The sequence below is a fragment of the Abrus precatorius genome, unplaced genomic scaffold, assembly GCF_003935025.1.
Source record: "Abrus precatorius isolate BTA unplaced genomic scaffold, Abrus_2018 Scaffold11, whole genome shotgun sequence".
Lineage (NCBI taxonomy): Eukaryota > Viridiplantae > Streptophyta > Magnoliopsida > Fabales > Fabaceae > Abrus > Abrus precatorius.
Window position 1 is genome coordinate 15,232,622 of NW_020874303.1, and position 15,741 is coordinate 15,248,362.

At 31.1% G+C, this 15,741-nt stretch overlaps 1 protein-coding gene across 2 annotated transcripts; it reads left to right on the plus strand.

Annotated features, from left to right (window-relative positions):
• Positions 1-4,232: 4,232 nt before the first annotated feature.
• LOC113855269 (probable serine/threonine-protein kinase PIX7) lies at positions 4,233-11,270 on the plus strand. Of its 2 annotated transcripts, none has more exons than XM_027486837.1 (9): positions 4,233-5,070; positions 5,376-5,515; positions 5,790-5,884; positions 6,881-7,077; positions 7,807-8,418; positions 8,511-8,659; positions 9,016-9,231; positions 9,565-9,714; positions 10,687-11,269. In XM_027486837.1, the coding sequence occupies exons 1-9, from the start codon at positions 4,887-4,889 to the stop codon at positions 11,053-11,055; spliced, it is 2,112 nt and encodes a 703-aa protein (XP_027342638.1). In that variant the 5' UTR covers positions 4,233-4,886; the 3' UTR covers positions 11,056-11,269. The 2 variants fall into 2 exon arrangements, with proteins under 2 accessions (XP_027342638.1, XP_027342639.1); XM_027486838.1 differs by having other exon boundaries at positions 4,254-5,040; positions 10,687-11,270.
• Positions 11,271-15,741: the final 4,471 nt, after the last annotated feature.

The following is a 15,741-nucleotide window of genomic DNA, read 5'->3' on the forward strand; positions in this document are numbered from 1 at the left end:
TGAGAGTACCTTCACTATAGTGAGCGAGCGTAAGAGAGCCTGACTCTAGACGCTCATTTCTCGCTATAGCTAGAAATCCTGCAACTCGCACACACCTAAAACTCTCCTAATTTCAAGCAACATGCATCAATAATTATTATACAAAATAAAATTAATAAATAACAAAATATGGGTGTTACAACCTAAAATTCCAAGCCTTAAACTATATATATTTCCTAGGGATCATTTAGTCCATTGATCATTGGCCATTACACGATATAGAATATGGCCAAATATACAATAATTCAAATGATCAATATTAGACTCAATTTCAAGCCTAATTGACAAATTTCTAACTTAGATATTATAACACTCTAATTTTTATTACTTTTGTTTTGAAAAATGAAAGAATTTTATTTTAAAAAATTGCAGTAATTTTTGCTTAAACAAGAAATGTGTTGCTCAAGTAAGATTGTTTAATCTGGAAGGACACCTTTAAAGCATTCTTGCTTAAACAAGGCAACCACACAGAACTGCAAACGCACGACTCTTTATTCAACAACTATACAACTCGCATTTTCCATTAGCCATCATGTGAAAATTCATATAATCCAAGCATATACAACACAATTTAAAAGGAATAATACATATATAAATATATAGGTCTAACACTTGGAATTGAGTAGAATAGGCGTTCAACCCGAGATCTGGAAGAAGTTAGGGATCCAGGAAAGTTTTCTTTAGGAAGGGGAGGTGAGAGAACAAAGAGAAATGAGAAGAGAGACTGTTTGGTTATAAATGAAATTCTCAAGCATGAAGTTCTTTAAATACTCCTCTAAATACGCGTATTCTAACTTGATCGAGGAAACTCTCACTTGAGTGAGGTTAACTCTCGTCTAGGCAAGACCCTCCTCTCTTGGGCAAGAAAACCAGACAATGGTTTTACCTAATTTTCTAATGTTTTTGTTTAAGCGAGAATGGTTCTAGAGAGATCTCTATTTTCCTATGATTTCTCGTCTAGGCGAGACACTTCTCGCTTAGGTGAGAGGATAATTGGGGTAATATTATCTTCTTTCACTTGAGCGAAAGTGCCCGAGAATGCTTGGCCTAAAAAAACTTTGTCTCGCTTAAGCGAGACATATCTTGCTTGAGCAAGAAATCTTGCACAAATTTCCTATTTTTCCAAACACAAGGCATTAAAGGCGAGGGTGGTACACAGGTGAGAGTGATCTCACTCAAGCAAAAATATTAGTAACTGAGTAGAAAATTTCTATATGATTTTCTTGCTTATGCGAGAAAGAATGTCATTCAAGCGAGAATGATGTCGCTCAAGCGAAAATCTTAAAAAATAAGAGTATTTAAGTAACTGTGTCATTTTTAAAACTTAGATCTCAAGACAAGTAACTATTCTCATCTCACTCTCAGTTCTCTCACTCCTTTCCACAGCTATAAAACACCCTTGCTCTCAAACCTCTCTTTAATCTGAGTTTAGATATCCTTTCCTCTTGATTTCCAGTAAATTTTCTTGGAACTTATACTTTCAATCTCATTTTTATTTCATTATTTTCTTTCTTCTCAAAAATTACTCTACTTTGTGATGCTTAGGAAGATTTTGGTCTTTCAAACGACATCTTCCACCAAAACCTTACGAGAATCATCTACTTGAGGTAAGGAGAATTATATCCAATCAATAAAGTTATACCTACATGATGAGTGTGAACATTTTTACATATATTTATATACTCTTTACTTTTATGAGTGGTTACATGCTTTTACCTTAGAAATCTAAGTTTTAAAATAGATTCTTTGAATTGATGAACTAGATGATGTATGTTTTATTGATAATTGAATGAATGACATATGATTGATTAAAAATACATGATTTGGATTGAGTGTAGAGGTGTCCAATCTTCAACATGTTTTGCTTAACTGAATGATAAGAAATAAATAGAGAAAAAATGTATTATTATCCAATATGATGATGAAAAGAATTAGTATAGATAACCATAGAGATATACTGGGAGTATAGAAGATGGAGTCAATTTTGGAAATCTGGGAAAAATACTAGGTGGCGACTACTATTTGCGATTATGCATAGATGATGAAAGTAGAAGCAGCACAAGCCTCACACTTATTTATCAATTGACGCTCTTGACTGTACTTCTACTAAGGGGCCCGGTATTATATATGCTGTATCCGTATGCATGGGCTAACTACCAACTATTCATCTATACGTATAAGATCTCATGGAATACAAGAGGTAACGATTGACTATAATCACAGTGCATGAGAAAATGCGTATATGAGAGAGTGCCATATTGCGTTATGTGATTAAAATACATGTATTATGGTATTACTGATATATTTATCATTGTGTTTGTTGCTGCGAAATTTTAAACTGATTATTTTGGTTATGTTTTAGTGGTGAGGAGAAAACTCATCTTTACTTACATTTTCAAGAAATAAACATGACTACCCCTTAGAGACCAGTTAAAGTGATCTAGACTAGGATCATATTTTCAAGATTTTGGTGTGAGAATAATCTCTTCATTAGGACTTGATGTATTTTGATTTTGTAATTATTTAATTTAAGTCCTAATTTAATTTGGTTTTGAGTTGTAAATACTAAAATCATGTAATTATGTAATATTAATTATGCTAATTAACTATTGCTGTTTAAATTTTATTATTTCAAGTATTATTAAATTTTGTATGGATCAAGTGGTAAGAAATGAAAGTTTTTAAATATTGCTAATTTTTCTCGTATCACAAGTGAGAAAGAGTTACTTAATAATTCAATTAAAAATTTAAATTCTTATATGATTTATAAAAAAATAATCTATCAAGTAAGAGCATCACATATACTATGGTAAATTTTTAGCTTATAACAAAATTGTTGTCACTCTCTAAATACATAATTAATTCTACTATCTATCAAACACTCTAACAGCTTAATGAGTCTCTATAAGTTTGTCATTCTTGTTCCTTAAAAATATTTATAAGGATAAGTTCTTTTCTCATCACTAAAAACATATACCATTTTTAAATATTACAGTACCAAATCAAATGATAATTATATCAGAAAATTATATGACACATATCTTTATACAAATAACATAGTCATAGTTAAAGAATAAGAAAAAAAAGTTAACTCTAAAGAGAAACTTTGAAATTAAATTTAGGAATTTAAAAAATTTTACTTAAAAAAGTAAAATAAAATATATGCATTATAATTTTTTTAGAAGAAGGTCATGAAAGTCAAAATCGGAAATAACACAATACCACAAATTCAAAATTTAAATATTTGGATGTGAAAAACTCGTACGATTCATATAATCAAGCTCATTTAGTAGGATAAAGTTTTTTTCTTGTTGTCTTTCTTCTTTAGAAATATAACGCTAATCTGATATGTTGAAAATTTACAACATAAGTGCTATTCACAAATCTGATCACTGCATCGTCTTTAGAGGGACACTGGCCAACATTGTGATTGTAGTTGCCTTTGTCATTACATACTATAAAATATGAATATGACGTATACATGTGTTATTAGACATGGACACATGGTTCGATAAATTTAAAAAATTATAGACAGGACAGGATAATTATAATTAACATACAAAATTGACATAAAACAAATTTTATATCAAGAGAAAGTTCAACATTTTAAAAATGAGTAAAAATGGTTGTAGCATAATAAACTGAAATAATTTATCCAAATTAATTGGTAAAAAAATTAAAATATGAAATAAAGTATTTAAAGTATTCTTGAAGTTCCCAACACAACACAACTACTATTTTGAATATTGTTGTTTTTAAGGAGAGAATCAAAATGGATATGTTTATATCGAAGCAGCAAATTAATTGAGAAAAACTTCAGCCAAACATTTTAGAGAGCCGGATTGGTATCTGTCTTATCCAAATCAAAAACAATTTTGGAAGGACTTGATGATGATCTAATCATACACATAATCAGCCAGCTATGTAATGATTTTATTTATTCAATTTTTAAGGAATTACATTCATTGCCTTGTCCGGCTCTTGTACATGCAAGGTCTCAATTAGTTACCATTCAAAGACACAACCAACATTATTAAAAAAATATCTTGCCAACAATGCTACATTTCTTAAAAAGCTTAGGTTATTTCGCCACTCCCTAAATCCAAAAATATGTGGACAAAATTCACTTCAATGAATGAAACTTAAAGGGAAAAGGAAATAATATATTATTCCCAAATGAGACTAATAAATTCACCTTGCTTCTCATTAATTGGAGAAAGGTTCAGGGCCAATTCGGGATATCCGAATATGCTATATTGCTACTAATCCTCTCTTAATTATGCTCTAATGGATTCATCACTACCCTTTTCCTGAGGAATATTATGTTAATACACCTTTCTTTATAAGTATCAGCGTGTGTCAAAGAAAGAATAAATTTGGAGGATTTGGTATTTGTTGTGTTTGATCTCAATGTTCCCCCATCATTTATGTTTTGAAAAAATTACAACATATAAATACGTTCCTTTATAGCTAGTCTTCAACTCTTTCTTATCATGGCTATCCTTTGTTCTTCTAATACATCAAATCCTAATTGTATATAATATCAAACCTTACACCTGCCAAAGTTCATTGACATTTCATTTTTGCTAGCAGTAGCTTCTGATTTTCATCACAGTTAGATTATATATCAGATTGAAAAAAATATGTAGGCAAATTTACATAAGTAAACCACAAATATTGTAACAAAATCAAATTCCAAAACAATGCTATGCATTTAGTATTATTGTTGAATCTGGTAGTGTACAGCTTCACATAAAATCCCTTTATACTTTTGTATGTCTTTTTTGTTGTGTCATTTGGGAGAGAAAATTTTGTTTGAAAATTGAGGAGCAATTTGAAGCACATACATGATGGCTACAGAACCTCAGAGGGTAGTGGTGATCCAAGATGCATCAAGAGATGTTAGTTTAAAGGCAATTCTTAGGGCCCTGAGAAAGTTATCAGTTAAGGCTGGAGATCAGCTTATAATTGTTGCTGTTCTTGATTGGATTAGCAGTCCTAGTACGTTTTCTTTTTTCAGAAGAAAGAGTTGTAAGGATTCTATTTACTTTTCCGTTATCTACATGTAGCTCATGTTTGGCTCAACTTACTTTGAAGAAATAATTTGTTTATTTGTTTTAGCTTTCTGAGAGAGCTTTTGAAAACTAAGCGATCATTTCTATAGAATTAATTTGAACCAAACACGCTATTAATCAAATAAAAAAGGGGAAAAATAGAAGGATATGAATTTTGATACATCAAGAAAAGTTGTAATTTGAATAAGCCGTTTTTCTTACTAGCTACTTGCATTTGATATGCTGAATTTTCCTCTTTGTTCTTTCTCTTTTGCTCTCTAGTGGGTTACATGGTGAAAGTTGATTCCAGTTCAATTATTTCAACAAACCAGAAAGTTATTGAGAAACATACCAGAAGAAAAGAAGACTATCTTTTGAACCGGAAAATTAAGGAGCTCATCCAGTATTGTAAAATGAATGAGGTTGGTGCAATCCGTACACTTGACATATCATTCTGAAAAATCACACAATAAAAGTATCTAACACTTAACGCAGCTAGAAAAGGGATTTGACAAACTGTAGAGCAGAAATAAAAACTAATAAGTTTACATTTTTGCATAAAATTTCTGATGTGATTAATATGATGAATTTGCACTAACATATACTGATAATGTTACATATAATCTGAACAGAGAGCATAGTGTCTTTGAATAAAATGGATTATTGAAATTGTTCTTTGGAAATGATATTTCTCAGATTGGACTCCAAATAGAAGTTCCTCTGGGCCTTCCTGTAGAAGTTGCTTCCAATGCTGCCCAGGATTTTCAGGCAACAAGTTTGATACTTGTTAGGTATGTTTCTAACTTCCAAATATTTTTCCCTTAATCTAGCAGATGCAAGTGAAACCAAACAACAATTTACTGTTTCTTAAGATGGAATTGCACATGATCAGATAACAAATGCAAAATACACAAAAAATAAAAATAAAAAAATCCCGTTTTAAGCAGTGAAAGATGATGTTTGACAACTACATACAGGATCTTGTCCCTTGTTGCTTTCGGGTGTATTTGGATACTGATAAGAATTCTCACAAAAGCGAGCTATTGGAGTCCAAGGCCTTATAAACCCCACGCTAGAATCACATACATCCATTGTGGGACTCAAGTCCCATACAATTGGATCCTATCAGATACACAGTTTAATTATGCGCTTATTCAATAAACTCTTTTCATATAATGGTTTACGTCATAAATTTAACCATAAAACTTATTAGAATAAGCTAATAAAAGCTTATGGGGGTCACAATCTATTTCCAAATCTGTTCATAAGCTCTTCTAAACAGACTCTTTATCTTTTCAGAACTTGGAGTTGTGCAGATTCTCTAGATCAAATCTAGGTGATAATGATATAATTAACAATCCCAATTATAACCAACATGCATCACTATGAGTACAAGGGGCTTGGATCCCTTAAGCATTTGGTCTTGGGTTCAATCTCGAGATTCATGTGTATGAAAAAAAGGTTGTTAGGAGGTATTCCTGGTTTAGAAATTGACTATGCTTCAAGAGATTAGTCTCTCACATCCTAGATGCAAGAATACTACAGGACAACCAAAAAAGACAATCACAATTATATAAACTTTCTTGATAGGGTATGTCTACCACTTCCATATAAGGGAAATCAAACTAAACCATGCACAACTTGTCATTTAAGGTCACTATAAAGGAGAATTAGTCTCTCTACAAAAAATAGAAACTATTTACATTTAATAACTTATGCTATCAAATTATCCACAGACTACTTATGTAATTAAGGTTATTTTTAATACACTTTTTCCTCGGATGCAGACAAATGCACAAAGATATGAAGGAGCTCATGGACATGCTCCCTTGTGGCATGTATAGGATAACAAGTGACAATTCAATCGAGAAGTTGAAAGATCCAAAATCAACAGCCATCAGCAAATCACTTGCAGATAGGCAAGAAAATGTAAGCTATAAAGAAATGTTTCCAGGAAGTGAAGAGGAAGCACGTTCTCTTCAGAGTAAGTATTTATTTTACCATAAAAATATTGCCAAAATAGGAAGCATATATATAAATTAAAATTTCTATAATGTCATAAATTGGTTATATGTTCTCCCATTTGTTGACTTACATACTATCAAGAAATATTATAGCAATATCTGCAATACCACACATATAACATCATAGACTTCTAGATTAACTGCAATAACATATTTCCATTTTGGTGTTAACTAAACAATAAACATCTTGATTCAAAATTTTTTGTTCGTTCATTCATGTAAAATTTTGAAAATCCATGCCATGAACACAAGAAATCTTGATGTTCTATCATATCCTATTTGTCACACAGACTGCAAATATATATCTAGGAATAGTTATCACCTTATGATGATTAAACAAAAGATTAGTTAATAACATCCAACAGTGATCAATATATATTAACTTTGAATAGCTAGTCTTTTACTCATTTTTTCCTATCCACTTCAAATGCACAAACTGAAGAATCAATTACACAATAATCTAGCAAATAAAAGCCATGGTGAAAGTTTATCAAAGTTTGGTTACAATTCTCAAGGTCATGATCTAACGAAAATCTTTGTCTACATTCACTGCTAAATGAAATGGCTAAAGTATCGCAGTGAAATCTCCATTAATTCAATGATATTTAGCATTACTTAAACACCTATCATTATGTACAATTTGATGATTAAGTAGTACAATTGAGGATGACAAATGGTGCATTTAGCAGTGTCTAGGTCTTCATCAAGTGATCTGTTGGCATCAGCTGTTTCAAGTCAATGGAGTACTGAAGCCTCAACTTCCAGTCTCGGAAGCTTGCGGTATGGTCGCCAAAAACACCAAGACGGGAAGTTTTATTCAAATATAGAACAAGTAACATTAGGGAACCAATCACTATTTCACATTTCGGAGAATCAAGAAACACACCAAATAGAAGTAAACCAAAAGGAACAGAACAATGAAACATCGCATATGGAGGAAGAATTTACAAATTCAATTTGTTCTGTGTGCAATAATAGACGACTGAAAATTGGATGGAAGAGAGATTTCAGTTATGTAGAGCTCTACAATGCTACACAGGGATTTTCTCCTAAGAATTTTCTATCGGAAGGTGGATTTGGATCTGTCTTCAAGGGACAGCTTAATGGAATCAAGATTGCTGTCAAGCAGCATAAAAATGCAAGCTTCCAAGGAGAGAAAGAATTTAAGTCTGAAGTAAATGTTCTTAGCAAAGCAATACATGATAATGTGGTCATGTTGCTTGGTTCATGCTCAGAAGGATATAATAGGCTTCTTGTTTATGAATATGTCTGCAATGGCTCACTTGACCAACATCTGTCAGGTAACAAAACGTGCCTTAATGTAGTAATCTGTTGCTATTTATGTTTTCTTGTTACATCTCATAAGAGACTAACTTCTGTTAAATTGATGTAGAACACTCTCGCTCCCCTCTTAATTGGAAGGATAGGATCAACGTAGCTATTGGAGCTGCCAAAGGCTTACTCTACTTACACACGAACAACATAATACATAGAGATGTGAGGCCAAACAATATCCTTATAACACATGATCATCAACCATTGGTAAACCATCCAATCTTGAATATACATATATTTGGATGCATATGATGCTTAATTAAAACATGACACACATTCAGTGTGTTTGGTTTAGCTTATTTTGAAAAATAATCGCAAAAGAGTGTTTGAAAAATAAGCAGTTATTCTCTAAATTTAAGCGCTTATTTATGCTCTCAATTGTAAGGCGTTGAATAATGGTTGAACATTTTAGAATTAATACATTTTAACATTACTGTATTTACTAGTGCAAATGAGATGGCAAAATGACATAATTTGAGAGTACTCTATAAGTCATTGTTAATTCTATAAAGGAGATGAACTTCATCAAAACTAACATTATTCTTTCATGATGAATTTATAAGCTGGGAGACTTTGGGTTGGCAAGAAATCAAAATCAAGACTCAATACACTCGACAGAAGTTGTTGGAACTTTCGGGTATTTGGCACCTGAATATGCAGAACACGGCAAAGTGTCAACCAAAACAGATGTATATTCTTTTGGGGTGGTTCTACTACAGCTAATAACTGGAATGAGAACTACAGATAAAAGACTTGGAGGAAGAAGTCTTGTGGGATGGGTAACAATCTAAATACCTTGAAATTTCAATTAGTATCTTAATATATTAGTACAACCTCAGCACATCAAGGCATCAATATGCTTCAAATCAATTTTTATTCCTTAGTTTTCTCAGTGTGAAGGACCAGGGTTATTTTCAGTTGATCTTTTAAGTACATGAGTAGAATCAATTACAGCTATGATCTTTTCTTGGTTTGGCAAAACTATGATTCATTTTGATTGGGAACAAAATGAATGCGACTACTTACTGGTAACATAAGTTTTAATTGCAACATTCTGATAAATAAACCTATTTACATACCCTTACTAGTTTGTCTATTGAAATTTTATGCAGGCAAGGCCACTTTTAAAAGATAGGAACTATCCAGATCTAATTGATGAAAGGATCCTTTATTCTCATGATGTCCATCAACTATTTTGGATGGTGAGAATAGCAGAGAAATGTCTAAGCAGGGACCCTCAGAAGAGACTAAATATGAATCAGGTATGCATAAATTATTGGATCCCATCTTTTGGACTATAGTTTCATTATACTTCTTATTTATTCGAGAGGAATTTGAGATAATGAAGAGAAGTTGACAATTAGCAATGTAATTATGTTTTGGTATAGAAAACAAAGATGGTTATTAGTTTCTTATAAAGATATCCAATGTTTTTTCAACTGCGGATCCAAGATCAAATCAAAAGAAAGAGAACAAAATAAATTCGGACCCCATTTCACCTAATGAAAGTGTTGAAAAAGAGTTACCAAAGAGCATATTACTAACATATCTTAATAGAGAATCTTCCAGCAAACATTCTTTTGACCATCCTTCAACCCAGTTTCTAATATTGAGCTTGGACCTGAACTTTAGAAATTTTCTTTTTTACTTTTTCCTGTTTAAGTTTTGAACAAGCACGCACATGTCCAACAAAATAATAAAGAACGCGTTGGAGAGAATTTTTATGAGGATGGGTTAATATATAGCATCTATCTTGTCACTTGATTATACAAAATTAGGCATTTAGAGTTTGCTTTTACTTATTTACATTTATGGTCGACTTAATAAAAAGTGTGTTTAAATACATTTATATTCAATAATTTATCTCAATTTTAGTTTTGATTACTATATTTTAAAAGCTTACTTTATTTATAGTTCTTATTGTTTTATTTTATCAGAATTTAACCTCTATAATGCCATTTTGTTTATGTTTCAGCCCCTAATTAATTCTATTTAGATTTTGGTCCCAATAGACAGCACATATTAGTCTCAATGGCTATCTTTTGAAAATACATTCGATTGACATATTAAAAAATAAAACTATGGTGACCAAAACTTATAAAGTAAAGTGATCAAAACTAAAATTAAAGTAAATTATAGAGAGTAAGAGTGCATTTAACAATAAAATGTATGGCCAAATTCTAAGGTTCTACTTATAAATTTTATTTAATTTCATGTGTTATATGTCACTACAGGTTGTTGATGCTTTGACTGACATTGAGCAAGGCAGAACATGTGACACCATAATAAGGGATTACTCTCCTGCAAGGTCAGATTCATTCTATGGTGCATCAGACTGTGATGAATATGAAGATGAAATGCAAGGATCCTTCGAGATCGAAGGCGAGTTACAAACTCACAGTTCAGAATCCACAGCAAGTAATTGCTTAAGTCAAATGATGCAAATGATTGTAAGACAGCCACCATCTCCTCCAGTTAAGAGCATCTCTTCAAGTTGCTCAAGCTTATTTAAGTTTATTGAAGAATCAACCTGTCATGTAGAAGCACAGAATGAAGAGAATTCAGAAATAACAAAATCCAATGAGGTGTTACACAATTGTTAGATGGTAGAGTAGCATATAACTAAAGTAAGGGATAATATTTCAGTTTAGTTCCTTTAAATAAATAAAGTTTCCACTTGTCAAAGTGGATATTATGTGATAGAATATGGTTCCTCAGTTAGCTTCTGTAATAAAATATAACTATGAATGGATTTTGTTTAATCCTCTTACAACATAAAATATTTTACACTATCAATGAACTTATTTGTGTCTCTTGGAAACAATCATCAGATCTTCAACTTTTGTAACAATTAAAGCCGTTTAAATTTCCAATGTGTGAGTGTGTGTGCAACTTAGAAATGTAACCGTTGAATCAATAATACAGGTGTCACTTTCTACTTTCTAGAACGTGACTACGTATACAAAAGAATGTTTACAGAAAATTCGGGATAAAAATATTTTGGCTTATTATTTTTTTCTCAAAAATTCATAATTTTTAAATGTAGTTCTTTTTTTTTATTCATTTTTCAATCGAGTTCTTTGTTTTAAACTTTTCTTGATTAAGCTGTTTCCTTGTGATTTTTGTTTTTAATTTAGTCCTTGTAAATACTATAAAATTTTCCTTTAGTTCCTTCTAAATATCAGGAATCTCCCATTCAGTCTTCATATATATATATATATATAATGAATTTCTCTCCTAAAAACTTGTAACATTTTGAAGGATCAAATAGGAAAAGTGAATGGAAAGAATTATTTTATACAACAATTAACATGTAAGGTTAATTACATAGATCACAAAACTTTATTAAACTTGATAAAAATCAAATTCTTATGAATATTATTTATCATTCGACCTATTTTAATATGAAAATTTTATTTTATAAGTAAAAATACATAAGAAAATTGTTTAAGAAAATATAAATTTTTGAGAGATAAAAAATTAATAAAGCATTAATTGTTTTGCTACAAGAATTTGTAGAAGTGAGGACATGATGTACGATGGACGAGGCCTTGCATTTTCTTTTAATTACATTGTGAAGAATTTAAAAAGTTTTCTTTTAGACACAGCTTTAGTATTAACGAGCTAGTGGCAGAATTTAGTTGAAATAGTGAAAAAAGGCTATCATACCACTGATGATATTTGTCATTGCACATGTGTGATCAAATATGATAAGAATAATACTTTAATGTAAATCTAACAAATTTCATTTAGTTACTGTAAATTTTTTTCTGTTTTAATTTTTAACTTTTATTTTTGGTCTCTACGTCAGATATCTTTTCAGAAAAGGCATATACAATTGGTTAATTTGGGGGAAGATATGGAAATAATATTTTATGTGATTTAATGTTGAAAATCATATTTTGTGATGCTTGTGCGGGACTTTTTCTCCTTTTAACATATATAATGTGTTCCACACGTGATAGAACTTAATTACATATCTAGTAGCTAAGTCAAGAACTAACTAAGGAGTAAGGACAAATTAATAACAAGGATAAAAACAAAAGTTTAAAAAATAGGAATAAAAATAAAAATATATAAAACTAAAATAAATCTCGTTATATATACCGACACTAATATAGTCAATAAATTTATACCGAGTTTACATATGTAAAAAAAATACGTTAAAATAATGTTTATTAAATTGATGACAAAATTTTAAGTATAATTACGCTTTTTTATCAAGATAAAAACAAAATATGAATTGTCAACTTTTTCAACGAGATTAGTTAAAAATGAAATATATCTATATTGATACATAGTTTATTAAACACTTGATTGTAAGTTACATTTTTTATGTCAAAAATAAAAATTCTTAATTCTTTTGATGATTTACTTTTCACAATGTAAAATATCATTAACTGTGTATGAGGAAGTATAGGTGTTTGAACTCCTGGCCTGATACAGGATGGAGTGTGATCCTGGTATAGTAGTTTGCGATACTCTGGTGATTTCTAAGGAGTGGTGTTTTCGTAAGAAATCTCAAGTCAGTGGAGGATTTGGCCAAAATAAGGATAAAGGGTTGTGATTCGACGTACTTTGACCGAGGGACACATGGTTAATTCATCTCAGTTGAAGCGAAGATGGACTTCAATATACATAGGAGTCTAATTGTGGTGAGCACGCGACTATTGGTATGTTTGAGGGGATCAACCTTTCACAATGGACCTATGTGGAGTGATAGTAGTTTTGTTAGCTTGACCATGGTCATGTTTTTTATTTCGGATCAATCTCCCCTTGCTCAAGCTTGTCACGAAGTGGGAAGGCCAAGTTGAGAGGAGTATGGTGTAATATGGTACTGGTTTTCAAGTGTCAGCTAAAGAGATTGTAAAATTTGGATTACTTATTTGTTTTGGTCTAAGGTCGCTTGAGCACCTTCAAATACTTTTTACTATGCCAGATTTCACTTCATAATTTGTCAACTAAGAGAGTGGTAGAGTGGTTAATAGAACACTGCTTCTACAATACATTTAGAGAGCGGTTAAGACAAACTTTAGAACAATTCTCTATTAATCGTTCTCTAAGAAAGACTTTGAAAAGTGGTTCTCTATTAACTGCTCTCTAAATTAAGTCACACTTTAGAGAGTGAGTGATTATGTATTAACTACTCTCTAAAGTTATTCTAGGTGAGCAGTTACATATTAACTATTTTCTAAAGTCACTCTTAGGCAGCAGTAATGTGTCAACCACTCTCTTAAATTAAACTTTTAAAATGCTTTGCAACTTTTATCTAATAAATGAAGCACGCTAAATTCACACCTTATAATCTCTTTGTCTTCTTTATTTTCTCTACACTAACAAAGTTGATCTCTTTCACATCTGTAGGTATTGTTCTCACAGTTCTCTTCATTCTTTCTGTCAAGCATGTAATTTATTATTGAGTAATCTATAATATTTTGTACTTCTTAAATATTAATTGAAGGATTATTTGGTATTGAAATAGATTTAGATGGAGTTTGAAATTATTTTTATATATATATATAAAAAGTGAATAGTTGTGGTGTGAATAATAATTCCGGGGTGAGCAGTACTCTGGCATGAACAGTGAGGCTGTGTGAACAGTAACTCTGGCGTGAACAGTGTCTCAATTTTTTTTTTCTATAAATAGGACTCCTTGCACGAAATTTTCACTTCTTCACACTTCTCAAAGGTTCCAAGGTCATATACCACCATTTTCTCTTATACTAAACCTTCCTAAACTTAGATTTCTTGCCAAATCTAAGATTTTACGTCTATTCTGAAGGATTTGAAGTAAGATTCTGTAAATTTGAAGTTAGATTCACCGTTCATTTCTCTTCTTCTTCTCTTTCTCATAAAAGTTCATGGTATTCTTAGGAGAGACTTCATTCTAAAGCTAAATCTTCAGTGAATCTTGTGTTAAAACAAGTAATATTCAGTAGATCTAGTGTGAATCACAATATTCTAAGGTAAAAGGAGCTTACTTTATTTATTAAACGATGTTTAGGTGGGTAGACGTGTAACGATAGAGCATGTTAAGCTATGCTGTCTAGATCTAGATACTAGAATGGGTCGCTCCCAAATCGACTCGGTTCCATTTGAATTACTTAGGTTGTGAAACCAGTTGGAAACTAATTTCATATTGTGCATTAGATGAGCTAGGAATGCATGGGGCTATTACTGTGAGCAATATTTTGCTTTATATATATGATTTTATTTTATTTTTTGTAAGCTCACCCTTGCAATTCTGTCTATTTTGTTGTATGCGTGTGTACTGAGATGATCATACAGTGGTAGGTGATCAGATGTAGTAGGTGTTACATATACTTCACAGGCTAAGGGGCTAGTGGAAAAATGTTAGAAGGCAGAGTCAAGTAATTTTGCATTAAAGTCTTCTTCCTTATATTTTGAGACCTCATATAGAGGGAGTGATGTAGTAAAAAAAAAAATTATGTATTTTGAGTATTATGAATTAAACATAATATTATGTTGTTCTGTTGGATATTTGTCATAAGGAATTCTATTTATTTTGAATGAAAAGTGAATTTTATACTTATATTCTTCGTTATTTATTTATCTCAAATAAGTAAGTGGTGTAAAAAAAATGCTTTCGGTTCTTTACAAAAATGGGTCGTGACATTTTAGTGGTATTAGAGTGTGGTCTAGGTAAACCTACGTGGTGAGATTGTTAGGCGTCAATTGTACATATTAGGCATGTGAGTCTTAGCTATGAATCATATATCATAATTTCTAATAATCAGGTTGTGAGAGAACAAGCTTGATCACCTCGATTCTTAGACACAACAGATGTAGAAAATTTTGGTATATGATACTTGGGTGAGCTATAGGCGAGTCATACTGCTTGAATAATAGGCTGCCAAAAACTTGATGTGTAAAAATCGAATTACTAGGCAAGTGTACCCGTTATCAGAGTAATATTGTGAAAATTTAAGTACCAAGTGTCGTATCCACAAGGACTGTTATTAAGAAATTCTTCCTTAATTGTGTAATTGTTAATAGATATAAAAATTAAATTTTGTTAATGAAATTGCTAAAAGTAAAAGAATAATAAATTAAAAAGGAACAAATATTCTTATGAAAATAAATTATAGAAAATTATGGCTAAAGGTGTTCAAGGGATGGCAAGTATCTAGACTGTAAATCCTCCTAAATGTCCAAATAACTGAAATTCTTCTTCAACTACTTAGTTCCAAACCCTTATCGCTGCAGGAAATTCTAAATTAAATCAATACCTTTCTAAAGGATAATGATTCCTAACCCTCAGTTGATCA